This window comes from Lepidochelys olivacea (assembly GCF_965140295.1).
Source record: "Lepidochelys olivacea isolate rLepOli2 genome assembly, chromosome: 12".
Classification (NCBI taxonomy): Eukaryota; Metazoa; Chordata; order Testudines; family Cheloniidae; genus Lepidochelys; species Lepidochelys olivacea.
This window is the reverse complement of record NC_140422.1, coordinates 2,831,271-2,849,662: the sequence shown is the minus strand read 5'-3', so window position 1 is coordinate 2,849,662 and position 18,392 is coordinate 2,831,271. Positions and strand designations below refer to the sequence as shown.

At 48.6% G+C, this 18,392-nt stretch overlaps 1 protein-coding gene across 1 annotated transcript in view; it reads right to left on the bottom strand.

The window, feature by feature from the left end:
• Positions 1 to 18,392, bottom strand: part of HYDIN (HYDIN axonemal central pair apparatus protein) — a 454,160-nt gene that overhangs the window by 37,566 nt on the left and 398,202 nt on the right. The window contains exons 65-68 of the mRNA XM_084644216.1: positions 16,326 to 16,468; positions 14,776 to 14,994; positions 13,176 to 13,336; positions 3,872 to 3,987 (exon numbers count right to left, since the gene is read on the bottom strand). Of these exons, the coding sequence (XP_084500342.1) occupies positions 3,872 to 3,987; positions 13,176 to 13,336; positions 14,776 to 14,994; positions 16,326 to 16,468 (639 nt within the window). The remainder of the gene's footprint in view (positions 1 to 3,871; positions 3,988 to 13,175; positions 13,337 to 14,775; positions 14,995 to 16,325; positions 16,469 to 18,392) is intronic.

Genomic DNA, 18,392 nt, shown 5'->3' with positions numbered 1-18,392 from the left:
GGGATCGGTTTTGGGACCAATCTTATTTAATCTTTTTATTACTGACCTCGGCACAAAAAGTGGGAGTGTGTTAATAAAGTTTGCGGATGATACAAAGCTGGGATGTATTGCCAATTTAGAGAAGGACCGGGATATCATACAGGAGGATCTGGATGACCTTGTAAATTGGAGTAATAGTAATAGGCTGAAATTTAATAGTGAGAAGTGTAAGGTCATGCATTTAGGGATTAATAACAAGAATTTTAGTTATAAACTGGGGATGCATCAGTTGGAAGTAACAGAGGAGGAGAAGGACCTCGGAGTATTGGTTGACCACAGGATGACTATGAGCCGCCAATGTGATATGGCCATGAAAAAAGCTAATGCGGTCTTGGGATGCATCAGGCGAGGTATTTCCAGTAGAGATAAGGAGGTGTTAGTACCGTTATTCAAGGCACTGGTGAAACCCCACCTGGAATACTGTGTGCAGTTCTGGTCTCCCATGTTTAAGAAGGATGAATTCAAACTGGAACAGGTACAGAGAAGGGCTACTAGGATGATTCAAGGAATGGAAAACCTGTCTTCTGAAAGGAGACTCAAAGAGCTTGGCTTGTTTAGCCTAACCAAAAGAAGGTTGAGCGAAGATATGATTGCTCTCTATAAATATATCAGAGGGATAAATACCGGAGAGGGAGAGGAATTATTTAAGCTCAGTACCAATGTGGACACAAGAACAAATGGATATAAACTGGCCATCGGGAAGTTTAGAATTGAAATTAGAGGAAGGTTTCTAACCATCAGAGGAGTGAAGTTCTGGAATAGCCGTGGGAAGCAGTGGGGACAAAAGACCTATCTGGCTTCAAGATTAAACTCGATAAGTTTATGGAGGAGATGGTATGATGGGATAACATGATTTTGGCAATTAATTGATTTTTGACTATTAGTGGTAGATATGCCCAATGGCCTGTGATGGGATGTTAGATGGGATGGGATCTGAGTTACTACAGAGAATTCTTTCCTGGGTATCTGGCTGGTGAATCTTGCCCACATGCTCAGGGTTCAGCGGATCGCCATATTTGGGGTCGGGAAGGAATTTTCCTCCAGGGTAGATTGGAAGAGGCCCTGGGGGGTTTTCACCTTCCGCTGTAGCATGGGGCACGGGTCACTGGCTGGAGGATTCTCTGCATCTTGAAGTCTTTAAATCATGATTAAATCAGACATAGGAGAGAGGTTTATTGCAGGAGTGGGTGGGTGAGATTCTGTGGCCTGCATTGTGCAGGAGGTCAGACTAGATTATCATAATGGTCCTTTCTGACCTTAATATCTATGAGTCTATGACTCAGGGCGTGGCCATTGCCAGATGTTAAATTCCTCCAGTACACCAATTTATACATTACACTGCAGGAGAATTTCCTTCCTGACCCACTTGGTAATGAGTTTATGCCTTGAGCATGAGGATTGATAGTGCTCATTTCCATCCTAACTAATTTAACTGCTGATGTTAGTTTTACTCATAAAAAGTCCGGTCCTTGTCCTTCTCACCCTTTTGGTAGCTGGCTGCATAAGACGCTGCACAGCTGCTGAAGACATGTTAAAGAGGCACAGAAATAGTTAGCAAAGCACCCTCATGCCTCAAACAGAGCAAGCTAGGCCATGTTGGGAGAGAACACCACATAATTGAACAGACCCTGCTGCTGCATGTATGAGACCATCATAAAAACAAAAATGCAGCTTTAATTACAAATACTTTTCCTCCTGCTTGCAAAATATGTCTATATTATGGCCCCAGTTCAACAAGGCTACTAAGCGTGTGCATAACATTAAGCATGTCTGTGTTTGAAGTTATGTACATGCTTAGGGGCCTTGTTGAATCAGGGCCTAAGAGGGGGGAAAACAATAATTCATCAATGTGGGTGGGGAGGACAGAGGAGCAATAACAGAAAAGGTGGAAATGGCAGAAGTGCTAAATGACTTTTTTGTTTCAGTTTTCACCAAAAAGATTAGTATTGACTGGACGTCTAATATAGTGAACGCCAGTGAAAATGAGGTAGGATCACAGTCTAAAATAGGGAAAGAAGAAGTTAAAAATTACTTAGACAAGTTAGATATTTTCAAGTCATCAGAGCATAATGAAATACATCCTAGGATACTCAAGGGGCTAACTGAGGAGATGTCTGAGCCATTACTGATTATCTTTGAAAAGTCATGGAAGACAGAAGAGATTCCAGAGGGCTGGAAAAGGGAAAAGATAGTGCCAAGCTATAAAAAGGGGAATAAGGAGAACCTGGGGAATTACAGACCAGTCAGCTAAACTTCAGTACCCAGAAAGATAATGTGCAGGGGACTGGACTTGAAGACCTTTCAAGGTCCCTTACAGTCCTGTAATTCTACTATTCTATGATTCCATATCTCTGCCGCAAAATGCTGAGTGATGACTCAGAATGCAGGCTCTGAACTGCCCGTGCTGCTCTTGGATCTGGGGCACAGCTGCTTCCTGACACCACATCTGGGTATTTTCGCATCTTTTTCTTCTTTTTAAACAAACATTTAATCAAAGACATGCATCCCTGTTTCCCTCCAACAGCAATCCAGCTCCTACCTCTCCCCCAGTGACTAGGGTTGCCAACTTTCTAGTCGCAAAAAATCAAACACCTGAGCCCTACCCTTTCCCTGAGGCCCTGCCCCTTCACCAACCCTGCCACGAGGCCCCGCCCCCCCGCTCACTACATTCCCCCTCCCTTGGTGCCTCGCTCTCCCACACCCTCCCTCACTTTCACTGGGCTGGGGCAGGGAGTTGGGGTGCGGGAGTGGGTGAGGGCTCTAGCTGCGGGTGTTGGCTCTGGGGTGGGGCCAGAAATAAGGGATTCAGGGCGTGGGAGAAGGCTCCAGGCTAGGGAAGGGAGTTGGGGTGTGGGAGGGGCTGAGGACTCCAGCCGGGGATGAGGGGTTTGGGGTGCAGGAGGGGGCTCCGGGCTGGGGGGGTGGGGCTGAGGGATTTGGAGTGAGGGAGGGGGCTGCGGTTCAGGCAGGGGATTGTGGTGCAGGAAGGGGTAAGGGCTCTGGGGTGGGCTTACCTCGGGTGGTTCCTGGGGGGGCTAAGGCAGGCTCCCTGCCTGTCCTGGCACCATGCTGCATGTGCCCCAAAAGCAGCCAGCAAGTTCGGGTCCTAGACTGGGAGCCAGGAGGCTCCATGCACTGCTCTCATCCACAGGCACTGCCCCCCGACCCCAGTGCAGATCTAGCGTGTGGCGCCCCATGGCCCTCCCTTCCCCGCCGCCTAGGAGCCGGACCTGCTGGTCGCTTCCAGGGTGCAGCGTGGTGCCAGCCAGGACAGGTAGGGACTAGCCTGCCTTAGTGTTGCAGCACTGCCGACCAGACTTTTAACGGCCCAGGGACCCTTTTTGACCGGCTGTTCCGGTTGAAAACTGGACACCAGGTCACCCTACCAGTGACCTGGATTCCATTACCCTGCGATCCTCCAACAGGACTGCCCCCACGCTCCCTTTTCAGCTTCTGAACGCCCCCCAATGTGTGGCCCTAACTTCTCTCCTCCCTTGACCTCTCTGACCTTTGCACAGTGCCCAGCAGCTCTGCCGTACCAGTTCTGGGCACTCTGAAGGTGGGGGGAGCTGGAAAGAAAGCAATCAGAGGGACTCTTTATCCAAACCTGAAAGAAGCCACTTGCCTGAGGATGATGGGGGAGGACATGGGGAGGGAAGCAGAGCTATGATGTCACCTTCAGAACTGTGCTGTGTTGGTGCCTCAGGCAAAGAGGCCCAGTCTGCTCCCTGAGCTCTCAGGTTCCCTGAATGCTGTAAAGCCCCTATGGGTTACAGGAGGAAGCTGCTGTGGGGAGCACCAGGTGCCGTGGGGAGGGGGCTGATTGCTATACCTTCAGGACTGCATGGCAACGGTTCTTCGGTAAAGTTGACTGCCCTTCTGCTGTCTTCCATGACCACCTTCCAGGAGTACTCCAGCGCCACATTCCCCTTATTGGACAGCTGGAACCTGCAAAGGCAGCAGGGCAAAAGGGAGAAGAAATAAGGTCTCATAGAAGGGCTAAGCAAGCACTGAAAAATCACCTAGGGTTAGATTCTGACACCCTTACTCATGCTGAGTAGTGCTTTGCTCTGCAAGCTGTTGCATCATTCAGAATGGGTCCACAAGTGCTATTCAGCTTGAGGAAGGGGAGCAGAATGTGGCCCACACATTTCAGCAGATGGTTCTACAGTGTCTCCTGCCTGCCTGGGAGTGAGGGGCCCCAGGAGAATCCCTAGCACCCCCCCTGCACCAACCCATATTATACCCACAGGAGCTGCCACCGGCGGCTTGTGAGAGTAGAAGGATTTCTACTTCTGCATCTTGCAACTGACAAACCTGTTACACGTCTGGTAACTTTGGCATTTGCCGTCAGTGAAATAAGGCCTGTTTTCAGGACTGTCAGTACTCTGGGCTGAATGCTGGCAGTGTGTAACCAGGGTAAGAATGACTCCAACAAATGGCTTGTAGGCTTGGGCCCTAACTGGTACAGGAGTCACTCTAGGGACCAAAATAAATGTAGTCAGTTCTAGGGAGGACTGTGGGAAATATCTGGTGTCAGCAATACTGCACAGCACCTTGCTTTATTTATGGGACTTATTTATATCAGTGACACCAGGCTCTGTGAGGCAGAATGGGATCCAGGACGGTTTCTCCAGCGCAAAGGAGGGAGCTGGGAGGCAGAACGTAAATACCAGAACTTGGCTCTGGCCAGGATGTGGGATAAGGTCTGGACTGCAGAACACAATGCCATGGCAACCCTCGGGACTGAGACTTCTGACAGGCACCAAGAGCCCTGGCAAAAGCAGTAGCAACTCTTCTGCCTCCTGGTGCTTATCAGCGGTCAGAAACAACAGCAAACAAACTACCCAAATTCCTGGAAGCTCGCAGGCTAATGTAAGAGCGTGGAGCCTCCCACTGTCCCAACGCGGACACCTGCAGCTTAGCTGTACTCTGGAGCACGTTGGCCCTGGCTGGGTAATACCACTTCCTTCGCTGGTAGAAGAGATGGGTACTCGCCCTGCGCAGTAACTGAGGTTCTTCGTGATGTGCGTCCCTGTGGGTGCCCCACTTCAGGTGTGGGTGTGTCCCAGAGCCGTTGATGGAGAGTTTTGGCAGCAGTGTCCGTCTGAGTCGCGCATGCGCACTAGTCGTCTCTTGGTGCCCCTGGCACCTCTTCCAGCGCACACGTGACCAACCCCTCAGTTCCTTCTCTACCGTAGAGTCCTTACTGCAAACTCCGACGTAGAGGGGAGGAGGGTGGGCGGTGGAGCCCCCACAAGGACACTCATCCTGAAGAACCTCAGTTACTGCACAGGGTGAGTAACCCTCTCTTCTTCAAGTGCTGTCCCTGTGGGTGCTCCATTTCAGGTGATCGTAGAGCAGTGCCCCACTGGGGATGAAAGGGGCTTCAGATTCAGTTGGGCCACCGAAGAGAGCATGGTGAGGCCCATTATAGCATCTGACCTTGAGCTTTGAGTGATTGCATAATGGTTTGTGAAAGTGTGCACAGAGGCCCAGGCAGCCCCTCTGCAGTGGCGTAGCCAGGTGGAGGGAACGGGGAGCGGAGATAAAAAAGGCACCACCTGCTTGTACCCACCCGGCGGTGCTCCGGGTCTTCGGCGTTGGGTCCTTCACTCGCTCTGGGTCTTCGGCGGCACGTCGGCATCGGGTCCTTCACTCGCACTGAAGGACCCCCCTCTGCTGAAGTGCCGCTGAAGACCCGGAGCGAGTGAAGGACCCGGCGCTGAAGTGCCGCTGAAGACCCGGAGCGAGTGAAGGACCCGGCGCTGAAGACCCAGAGCGCCGCCAGGCGAGTACAAGCACGTGCCACTGAAGACCCGGCGCGCTGCCGGACCTGCCGCCGGGTGAGTAAAAATTAAAAAAGGTGCCACTTCTGCTCGGGGGGAGAGCGGCCGCTGCCCCGCTCCCCCCCTAGCGACGCTACTGCTGCTCTGCATGTGTCTATTATCGGTACGCTGTTCAGGAACTCCATGAACATTGCTACTGAGCAAGTAGAGTGGAATCTGATCCCCTCTGGGGGTTCTGTGTTATTTGTTCAATAACAGAGTTGGATGCAGGTAGAGATCCATTTAGATAGTCTCTGCATGGATACTGCACATCCCTTGGAGCACTCTGTTGTGGAAATAAAAAGTCTAAGGACTTCCAGAAAGGCTTGGTTCTGCCTAAAGAAAATGCTATTGCTCGTCTGACACTTAGTGTACGTCAGATAGTCTCTTGTGAGCGCCCATGTGGTTTGGGATAAAACATAGGAAGGTGTATGGGTTGGTTTATATGGAAGGATGTTGATATTTTAGGTAAGAATTTTGGGTGTGGTCTCAATGTGACCTTGTCTTTAAAGAATACGGTATAAAGGGGTCAGCCATGAGCACCCCTATCTCATTACTCGTTGAGTGGAGGTGATTGTGACCAAGAATGCAATCTTCATCGATGGATGAAGCAGGGAGCAGGTAGCTAAGGGCTCAAATGGGGGGTCTAGTGAGGCATTTAAGCACTAGATTTAAACACCATGCTGATGTAGGTTGTCGGACTTCTGGGTAAATGTTCTGTATGCTGGTGAGGACACAGTTGGTGACTGAGTGTGCAAATATCAAGATTCCCTTGATCTTATGATGAAAGGCTATACTAGCCGTGAGGTGTACTTTAATTGAGCTTGTCGAGAGACCCAATTTCTTCCATTCTAGCATGTAGTCCAGCACTAATGGGAGTGGCGCTGTAACTGCGGTTAACTGTTTTTGTTGACATCATACTGTGAACCTTTTCCATTTTTGGAGGCAAGTATTGCAAGTGGTTGATCTCCTGCTATTTAGTAACATTGTCATAAACATACAGCTACGGGTAGCATAAAATCCCTCCTGAGCAGCTGTACTGAATCTTTACCTGTAAGGGGTTAAGAAGCTCAAATAACCTGGTTGGCACCTGACCAAAAGGACCAATAAGGAAAGAAGATACTTTCAAATCTGGGGGGAGAGGTTTTGTTTGTGCCCCTTTCGGTGTTCCCTCTCTGGATGGACAGAGAGACCAGGCAGGAAAAACATCTCCTGAAAACATACCTGAAATGAGCATCTAAGATTACAAAAATTGTAAGTAAGGGCAAGGAAATACGTTAGATTATCTTTTGTTTTAGCATGTGAATTTTCCCGATGCTAAGAGGGAGGTTTATTCCTGTTTTTTGTAACTTTGAAGCTGAGCCCAGAGGGGAATCCTCTGTGTTTTAAATCTTTTTATTACCCTGTAAAGTTACCTTCCATCCTAATTTTTGCAGGTGTGAGTCTTACTTTTTCTTTAAATAAAGTTCTTCCTTTAAGAACCTGATTGATTTTCAGTGTCCTAGAGACACAGGGTCTGGTCAGTACTCACATTATTCTCAAGCCTCCCCAGGAAAGGGTGTGAAGGGACTTGGGGAAATATTTTGGGAAACTAGGGACTCCAAGTGACCCTTTTCCTGAATTTTTGTCTAAATCACTTGGTTGTGGCAGCAATACCATCCAAGGACAAGGAAAGGAATTTGTGCCTTGGGGAAATTTTTAACCTAAGCTGGTAGAAATAAGCTTAGGGGGGTCTTTCATGCGGGTCCCCACATCCGTACCCCAGAGTTCAGAGTGGGGAGGGAACCCTGACACATGTGTTTAACTTGTTCTGAACAGGCTAATTTGTCATGTTTGAACCATGAAGGAGCCAGGCTTTCAGGTGAAGTTTCTCTGGATTTGGGTGGAGCGTCCTGCCTTTGTTCTGTGAGACGAGGTCTGCCCGCAGTGGGAGAGTTCATGGGGTGCATACTGCCATGTGCATCAGATAAGGGTACCAGGTCTGCCTGGGCCACATTGGGACTATCAGTATGATGTGCTTTTCAGCACATATCTTCTGTATCACTTGTGAGATCAGTGGGATCTGTGGGAATGCATACATGAGTGATGCATCCCATGTGATGAGGAAGGCATCTCCCAGTGACTGGGATCCCAGTCCTGATCTGGAGCAAAAGAGTGGGCACTTGTGGTTTAGTGATGATGCGAATAGGTTGACGGGGGGAAGCCCCATCATTGAAATGTTGACTGTAGGATTCTGTTGTTTATTTCCCATTTGTGTTCCTGGAAAAACTGTCTGCTTAGTGTGTCCGGTGTCATGTTCTGGCATCTTGGGAGATAGGAGGCCGAGATATTTATTTTGTGGTGTATGCACCAGCTCCACAGTTTCATGGCCTCGGTGCATAATGAGTAAGAGCGAGCTCCTCCTTGGTGACTGATATAGCACATGCATGCTATATTGTTGGTCATTATCCACTGACTGGTTCTTTGTGCTTGGTAGGAAGTGCCTGCAGGCATTGAGTATTGCACATAGCTCTAGTAGATTGATGTATAGTCGGGTTTCCGCTGTTGACCACCTGCCTTGAACAGTGAGTTGGTTCAGGTGGGCTCCCCAGCCTCTCAACAAAGCATCCATCGTGATTCTTATTGATGGTGGATCCTGCTGAAAGGGGATCCCCATGCACACATTCTCTGGTTTTGTCCACCATTGTAAGGAGACCATGACTTTTGGTGGCACTGTTAGTCTCTTGTTCAGGCTGTGTTTGCTGGGGATGTATACTGAGCTCAGTTAGCCTTCTGGGAAGCGCATATGAAGTCTTGTGTGTCTTACCACTAACACTGTGGCCACCATGTGACCTAATAGTTGTAAGCAGGTTCATGCTGATGTTTGAAGGCTGTTGTTGACTACTTAGATGAGGCCGGTCAATGTTACGACTCTGCTCATGGGTAATGAAGCTCTGGCCTCTGTGGAATCGAGGTGTACCCCGATGAAGTCCAGTTGTTCTATTGGAAGTAGTGTTGATTTTATTCATTTATTTGTAACCCTAGATTCTGAAAGAGGGGGATAGTTTTCTGCACAATGTTTATCGCTTCTTCTTGAGTCAGGCCTTTCAGTAGACAATCATCTACGTATGGGCAAATCATTATCCCTCATTTCTGTAAGTGCCACCACTACTGCAAGGATTTTGGGAAAGTCTCTTGATGAGGTGGAGAGGCTGAAAGGTAGTACTCTGTATAGACAGTGATTGCCCCCCACTGTGAACTGTAGAAACTGTCTGTGAGGGGTGTGTATGATGATGTGAAAATATGCATCTTGTAGGTCGAGGGCTGAAAACCAGTCCCCCCTTTCTAGCACTGGTATTATCGTGGTCAGTGTGACAGTCTTCAATTTTTGGGTTTGTACAAATTTGTTGAGCTTTCTGAGATCCAGAATGGGTCTCCAGCCACCATTTTTCTTCTGGGTCAAGAAATAGTGGGAGTAAAAACCCTCCCCTCTGTGTTGTAGGGCAACTTGCTCCACGATACCTAACTGTAGAAGATGGTTTACTTGCTGTCTTAAAAGGTGCTCATGAGAAGGGTCCCTGAAGAGGGACAGGGAAGGAGCTGAGGAAGGGGGGGTGGGAGAGAAAGGGGATGGCATAGCCCAGTCTTACAAACTCCACAACCCATTGACCCATTGTTATCAATGCCCAGGCTTGGTAAAATGGACGTAGTCAATGGTCAAAGAAACATGGTATTGGCGCTGTATAGTGGGGGAGGTCGTTCAGACCCTCAACCAAATATTCAAAACTGTTGTTTGGAGGAAGCCAGTCGCGATGTTGAGGGCTGACTTTGAGATGTTCTCCAGCTCTGTAGCTGCTGTCTGTTTCTTTGTAGTTTGTATTGTCTTTGTTGTGGGTGATGTTTTTGTGTCCAAATCCATGGAAAATAAGCAGAAATTCGGCTTGTTTTAGGCTGAGTTGGCTAGCATTGGCTAGTTTTGGGCTTATTAGGGTTTTTTACGTATGGTGATTGGCATTTGGCTCCAGCTGCTGCATTGCCTGCATGCCCGTGCGTGGTGACCTGCAGGTGGGGCGACATGATGTGCATGTGGACTGTGCTTTAAACAATTTAAAGTTCTTGGTTTTTGCCTGGCTCAGCCAGATATTAGCTCCCGGAGGCAACAGCAAGGAAAGTAACCAGTACCCAGAGGGGTGTCAAACAACCATAAACAGCCATTGTCCAGCAAGGGAACTACAATTCAATGACTCATCTGCACAAGGCCACGCCAGGGGAATTGCTCATCCTTGCCTGGAGACTCAGCAATGCCCCCCAGACATGCCTGGACTTGTGCTCCCAAGCACATGGACTGAGGGTATAAAACCTAAAACAGGGGGCCTATGCTTGGCCTTTATCCTTCACCCACCTATGTTACAAGCAACAAGGACACTCTGAAATCTCCAACTGAAAGGACTGGCTCAGATTTCAAGGGTAAAATCTGTGTACTATGAACTGCAATATCCATTGGGGTGAAAAAAACTGCTTAACCTAGATGCTGCCCAGTCTAATAGGGTTGAGAGTTTAGACTGCGTGCTTATATTTTGTTTTCTTTTGGTAACGAACTCTGACTTTTTGCCTATCACTTAAAATCTTTTGTAGTCAATAAATTTGTTTTACTGTTTATCTTTACCAGTGAGTTTGTATGAAGTGTGTGGCAAATCTGCTCACGTTTTGCAAAGGCTGGTGTATATCCACTTTACATTGATGAAGTGGTGAACCAAATAATAAATCTGCATTGCTCATCTTGAGCAGTGTAAGATGGTATATTCCTGGGGTACAGTGCTGGAAGCTGGGGGTGGGATTTGGCTGGTGCCTTTCTCTGTGTGATTCATGAGTGACTCTGGGAGCTTCATGCAATCTAGTTGGGTGTGGGGCTCCACATGTGGTTGTGCTGAGTGATAACAGCACCTGGAGGGGTTTGCTGCTGGTCACTAGCAAGGCATTGTAAGAGACAGCCCAGGCTGGAGAGAGTTCAGGGGGGTACCGCAGTCCCACAGTCCTAGACTGCACCCTGGGGATCCCGTCACACAGAGTCTTGGGGTTGGCTTGTTTTAGCCTTGTTTTTTGGCTTATTTTGAAATCCGGGTTGCTTATTTACAGTGTGAAAGTTGGCAACTTTACGTAGTGTCGCTGAGGAGTACACTTTTCAACTGAAAAGGTTGAGCCTTTTGTGGTTCTTGTCCTGAGGGGTGGACCTGTACTGAGGCTGTTTCCCGTGTTGATTTGTGGATTTGACCACTAGAGAGTTGGGCTGTGGGTGGGAGAACAGGAAATCCATCCCCTTGGTGGGGATATAATATTTTCTGTCTGCCCTTTTGCACATTGATGGTACCAATCTGCCAGATTGTCTCCGATGGTTCCATGATGGCATCATTTATCGGGAGAGCTATCTTGGAGGATGAAGATGTTTGGAGGATTTGTAACAATTTATGCTGGTTATCCTGAATCATCTCCGGTGGGATATCTTGACTGATGGCTACTCGTTTAAACAGTTCTTGAAATTGTTTGAAGTCATCAGCTGTGATAGGGGGTAGTGGCATTACAGCTTTATCTGGGGATAACGATGATTTGTGTGCAGGTGATGTGACCTCTGGTCTGTGCCTTCTTCTCTCTCTTCTCCTGTGTACCTCTGAAGTCTCCTAGCTAGGGGATGAGGGGGGTGACCAATTTCACCCCTGGTTGGAGTCGCTGGTCTGGTATGATGAGCCCTCTATGCCGCTCGAGGGTCCCAAGGGATCCATTGCAAGGGGAAGGGCATAGGTGGGCACATCCATGGCTGCCCATACCAAGATTGTACGTCTTGTCTGTACTGGGTTTTGAGTCTCATGGGTTCCCAAGGTGGCCTCCGTGCAGTGGGTGAAGAGTGTTGAGATGAAAAGTGACTTCCGTCTTGATCATTGTTCTCATTGCTCGATATAGGTGGGGTGACAGGCGATATCATTTGCTGTATATTAGTATGCACAGAAGAACTGTCGGGGCTGAATGAGGTGACTGCAGCACTGAGGAGACTGCAAGGTCTTTATGTTGTAAGAATTGCTGTGGTGTTATTAGTTTCAGTACCGTCGATGTCGATGCTGTTGATTTAGATGGTACTGGTGTCTGTGACGATGGCTTATGTGTTGTCTTGGGTCTGTAGCTCGGTGCCAATGTACTCACCGGTGCCAGGGATGGGGGCATGGCCACTGGGGAGGGCCTTGGCACTGTGTCTCTCACCGGAGTGGTTGGTGCCGTTGAGAAGGAGACATGATTACATCTCAACTCCTTCTCCTTGCAGTGGGGCTCGGCAGAGGTCCTGGTGTGGACGGTGCCGAAAGTGCCTGATGCCTCAAAGGTGCTTACCCGTGTGGAGGTCAGCACTGAGGACAGCCACCTGGTTGGCAACTGCTTCTTTTTCTGTGTCTCTCTATGTGGGGAGGTTGCGGCTCTTTCCATGTATTTTTGGGGGACTGGCTGCTCTCTTCAGTTGAGGCTGTGCCTGGGGAGCCACCAGAAGGGGGGGGGGTTTCTCGCCTGTGTCAGAGGCCGGCTGCAGTGATTTTTCCGCCAGGATCAGCGTTAGGAATGGGTTTCTGTCGCACCTGGCTCTCGCTGTTAGGTTGCTACAGTGAGTGCACTTCTGAGGGATGTGCAACTTCCCAAGGCAACGGACACAGAAGGAGTGCCCATCAGAGATGGACACGGCTTCGCAGAATGAGCCGCATCTCTTAAATCCTGGGGAACTAGGCATTTTGTAGCGGGGATAGGGTTTCCCGCTTCGGAAGAAGCTAATGTAAAAAAAAGATTTTTCTTTACTTAAGTGCTAAGTAGGTACTCCAGGACTAACTGCACTACTTAACTACCAAACGCTACTAAGCAACCTAGTTTGATTTGTTAAGGTTGAGCAAAAGATGTTGGGACTCTGCCGCTGCACGAACTCTGTCGGAGGCTGCAGATGGCTGAGAAGGAACTGAGGGGATCGGGTGGCACAGGCGCTAGGTGAGGTGCCAATGGTGCCGCAAGATGACTAGTGCTTACGCGGTACCCAGACCAACACTGCTACCGAAAATCTCTGATTAACGGCGCCGGGACACACCAACACCTGAGGTGGAGCACTCACAGGGACATCGCTCGAAGAAGAACCAGTTTTTCTGAGTTGTCCCTGGGTAATCTCAAAAAAAGAAAAGGAGGACTTGTGGCACCTTAGAGACTAACCAATTTATTTGAGCATGAGCTTTCCTGAGTCCTCCTTTTCTTTTTGCGACTACAGACTAACACGGCTGCTACTCTGAAACCTGTGTAATCTCAGTTACTCACCTGAACACCCTGGTCTGGAGGAGCAAGGTCTCCTTGAACTGCACCAAGTTAGTTTCTAGCTTGAACTGGGTGTAATCAACAATGGCACTGATTTGAAGTTCTAGCTCTCGGCTGTTCTCTTCCAGAACAGTGTGGGCGGGTTCGGGGTCTGTCTCTATCACCTTCAGACAGAAACGAGAAAAACAACAGTAACCTGACTAAGCACTTGAGCCTCTCCAGAGCCATCAAAACAGTGAGGGCCATTCAGACACAACCATCCTGAACTTTCCTTCTGTCACCCATTCCTTTGCCATTGATTATCTGGACATAGGTGCTGGAACTAGGGGTGTGGAGGGTGCTGCAGCACCCCTGACTTGAAGTAGTTTCCATTGTATCCAGGATTTACAGTTGGGTTCAATGGTTCTCAGCACCCCCACTATAAAAATTGTTCCAGCATCCCTGGTTCTGGAGCAAACAGACACCACCTGGATGACAGGGAGAACTGTCTGTGGGAGCACTATGAGGTGGCTGTGTCTCAACCCTGTGTTCCAGCAGAGGGGTTGAGGAAATGGTGTCTGCAGATCAGAATTGGTGAAGAAACATAAAGGAGCGCAGGCCTGAATGACCAATATCACATTGCTCCCACCCCTTGTTAATACAGTGACCCCACCACTGCAGACACCTGTGTAAAAAAGCCCATGGCTGAATGAACAGGGACTGACTTTCCCTTTTTTCTTAGCAGTGGGTGTTTTTCTCCAGATCATGACTGGGAGTAAATGAGACTGAATTTCCTTTCCACCTCAGGTGAGACAAACATGTCTGGATCAGGGTGGAGGGGAATTGAGTGGAAAGGCCTGGAGGTACTGCTACTTCTTATGGATAAAGAAAATATTTGTCTTCTTGGCAACCTTCCATTCAACCTTCCAGAACTTTGAAACATTCATCACCTCTGTTTTTCGGTTTGACCTGGTAAAAGCTATAAAGAGAGAGAGTTCTTGAAGAAAATACTTCTATGGTACCTGAGCCGACCTGCTACATAGCTAATGAAGCCACCTGCTAACACTTGTTGTCTAATACGACCCTGCACACAGTAATGATTTCATGAGGGAAATCTCAGCTGTTAAAATGTGGAGAGAGCTCATTTCAAAGTACAGGTAGGGTAACGGAAACACACAATGGGGAAGTAGGGTCATTCTTCCACAAGGAACCTGTAACTAGAACCTGCTGGGTCTAATTCCCTCCTGACTGAAATCAGACTAAGACATTTTAAATACAAAATGGACCATTAGATCATCAAGCCTGACCTCCATTATAACTGAGGCCACAGCATTCCACCCAGCTGCCCCTGCACTGCGCTCAGTAGCCCACTGCGCAACTTGGCTAACTCCTATTTCCAGAAAGGCCTCCAGTCTGGATTGGAAGACATCCAGAAACGGAAAATCCACCTCTTCCCTTGGTGGTTTGTTCCGATGGTTCATCACCCTGGCTGTTAAACATTTGTGCAGAACAGCTGGAGCTGATTAGTCAGCAGTGAATGTGACCCTTTGTCTTTAGGCTTTACACGGATGGCTCCAAATGCCATTGTGTTTGTTTCACTTGATCTCATAATCTCACTTCTTACCTTCCTCTTTGTTGGGCGTGTGGTCGTCAGGCTCCTCAGAGCATCCACCCACTTGACGGTATGCAGGCGGTCGTCCCAGTCAGGGACCTGGTCCGCAGGAAGCTGGAAGGTGATTCTGGACACCTTACACTTAACTTTGTGCATTTTGAAGGTGGCAGGAACATTAGATTTCAAAGTCACTGTGATGTCCTTAGAACATTCAGCATGGAGGTGGCCGACCTGGAGAGGATCAGAGAGCCAATGCCATTATTTCATCCATGGTCAGTCTGTGGCCAGCAAAGAATGGACTGTTATTGTGAGCTACATGGAGAAGAAATGGAAGGGCTAGAATGTGAGTCTTTATTTTTCCATGCAGTGAATTTGGTGCCAGATTCACCTCTGTTTATTACTAGCCTAGGCAATGGTGGTACATGCTTCCCCACATGGACACCAGCAACAACACACTGGAGGGACCACCTCTAGGAAGCTGCTCCATCTGGGTCTAATGGGAAGAAGATGCACAGTTGGATACCAGCATCCAGATGACACCAGAATCTAGAGCAACTCAGTCTCCTTCAGTGGCCTTGTGTCACAGGGTTTCTGGCCCCATAAATGAAGGAGGTTCAGTTCACCTGTGCCAGAACAGCCATTCCCAGTTTGGCCAATGAAGAGGGCGAAGTGGCACCTGGGGGATTACAAAGGACTAGGGAGAGCCGGTGGGAGTCAGGAGGTCAGAAAGGTCTCTGAGGCCAGCTGTAGAGAGCACCCTGCAGGCCCTCTGTGGAAAGAGGGAGGTATCCTCAGGAAGCCTACTGACTTTCAAGAGCCAAAGCCAGTGCCAGGAGGCTGAAAAGGGCTGAGGGCTAGGGAGCCAGAGGAAGCTGGCAAACCTTCCTGAGCCAGAGAGCCAAGCCAGAGACAGCCAGAGAGGGCTGAAGGCTGAGAGCAGCAGAGGGAGACACTTGCTAGCTCTCTAAGCTGCAGAGCTGAAGGAGGTGGGCCAGAGGGGGCTGAAGACTGGGAGTGAAGTGTGGTGAGGGGCGCCAGAGTCAGAATGGGGGCAAAGGGAGGGCACCAGGGCTCTCCTTGAGGTACTGTTATGGGTTATGTGCAGGGGATTTTGTAATAAATTAATAGGGCTATTGGTAGTGAGAAAGACTGTTTGGGCTATTTCTGGGGACTCTGGTGGAGGGAAACTGAGGCAGATGTGCCTGTTCTGCCGCAAGAGGGCGCTCCAGGAAGGCACAGCTCTATCACACCGTACTTTAAAAAGAGAATGGACCTTTATAAGCAAGAGAAATTCTGCAACTGAGAGCCCTCTGGGAGCAAGAGCAGTTTCCCAGCAGGTTAGGATCCCACGATTCTCCCACGAGAGTTGACAGTTCTGCCCCCACAGAGCTCCCACCTTTGCAAGCCCAAGGATTCAGAGAACTGACCCAAGACACAAACCGGAGCTCCTGCATGGCAGCGAGGAGCACTGCCACCTAGCTCTGCATCAGTGCTCTGCTAACTACACATAACTTGCTGAGCAACCTCTTGTGCATGGGGAAAACAAAGTGGTCCCTGTATACCTGGGGAGAGAAGACAAGCGAAGCCGCAGCAGGCCATTCAAACCTCATCACGTCTGCTTTGCTGCGATTGGTTATCGTGAAGGTCACCTGGTAGGGCTTCCCGATGTGACAGTCCCCAAACTGGATGTGATCTTCTCTGGCAGCTAGAAAGAATGAAAATGGGGATGCTCACTGATTTGGTTATAGCACTTGTAGGGCAGTGACTACTTGCACAGCACCCTTCCCCTCATGTGATTTCCTTCCCATCCATTGGCACATACACACCTGCTTCAACCAGAGAGAGCTCCTAAAGCAGCCCCTCCTCAAGCAATGCATCCAGCTCTCATCCACGGACACACGTACCACCCCACTCACTGAAATCAAAAGGCCTCCCCAATACATTACAGCCTGCAACACACCTTTCCACTTGGAGGACATACGTTCAGGTGTCCTGTGTAACAGAGATACACAAACTCAGCTGTAGAGAAGGCACAATAAGTAGGGCCTGTGATGTTGCACCCCCATAATGCTTTATAGAAGTTTGCTTATGAGTGTAAATATGACATAACTGGAATATGTTTTATGCTAGATATACCATGTAACATATCTCTGCAAAGGTTATGATCTATTGGATATATTCATCCTGTTTGTATGCATGTATCATTTTTGTATTCAAAGTTATGAATATTGGCTATGTACTGATTTTAAGTAGCCTCAGTGACGCAGTTGGTCAGCTTCTTGAGAAAAGACTATTCTCAGTAAGTGCCCAAACAAGAAACACTTAAGCTAACAATGAACTTTGAGAGACACCAATTCCACATCTGAGATTTTCTGGGAATGTGGCATTGGTCTGTAAGGAACTGAGTCATGCATGGACATGTGACTTGCCCATGTGACTCCAAAACTCCATCTTGGAGCTGGATCCTACATAAGAGAGGAGAAGGGGTTTCCACCCACAAGAGAGAGACTATATAAGCCCCTGGGGAAACCCCTCCATTTTGTCTTCAACTGGCTCAAGAGGTAGCCTCTCCACCCCCGAAAGGATGCCTGAAAGAAACTGGAACAAAGGACAGTAACTATAGGGGTGTAAGTGATTGCTGGACCCAGGCTAGAAGGAGGCTAGTCTATCAAAGAAGCTTATTGGAACATCTCTGAGGGTGAGATTTACCTGCATTTAGTTTCCTACTGTATTAGGGATAGACTTGAGTATTTTATTTTACTTGGTATTTACTTTGTTCTGTCTGTTATTACTTGGAACAACTTAAATCCTACTTTCTGTATTTAATAAAATCACTTTTTACTTCTTAATTAACCCAGAGTAAGTATTAATACTGGGGAGGGGAAGGGGGGGCAAACAGGTGTGCATATCTCTCTATCAGTGTTATAGCATGAACAATTTATGAGTTTACCCTCTATAAGCTTTATACAGGGTAAAATGGATTTATTTGGGGTTTGGACCCCATTGGGAGCTGGGTATCTGAATGCTGGAAACAGGAGCACGTCTTAAGCTGTTTTCAGTTAAGCCTGCAGCTTGTGGGGGACGTGGTTCAGACTTGGATCTGTGTTTGCAGCAGGCAAGCGTGTCTGGCTCAAACAAGGCAAGGTATTGAAGTCCCAAGCTGGCAGGGAAAACGGGCTCAGAGGTAGTCTAGACACATCAGGTGGCTGTCCCAAAGGGGTTTCTGTGATCCAGCTCATCACAGAGCCCTACCAAATTCACTGTCCATTTTGATCAATTTCACAGACAGAGGGTTTTAAAATTGGTCAATTTCACAATTTCAGATGTTTACATCTGAAATTTTATGGTGTTGTAATTGTGGGGGTCCCAACACAGGAGAGGGTCATGGGGGGTTGCAAAGCTGATGTAGCGGGGGCCGTGGGATTGCCACCCTCACTTTTGTGCTGCCTTCAGCTGGGCTCTGAAGATAGCACAGCTGAGGAGCTTCTGCTGCCAGGGAAAGCACACGGAGGTGGGTCTGATCTCCCACCAAGAGTGGCCATACAGGGAAAGAGGAAGTTCTATCCCTCCACAGCCCAGCCGACTTGCAGCTAGAGCCCGGTGAATGGCAACAGCCCCCCACTGGGGTG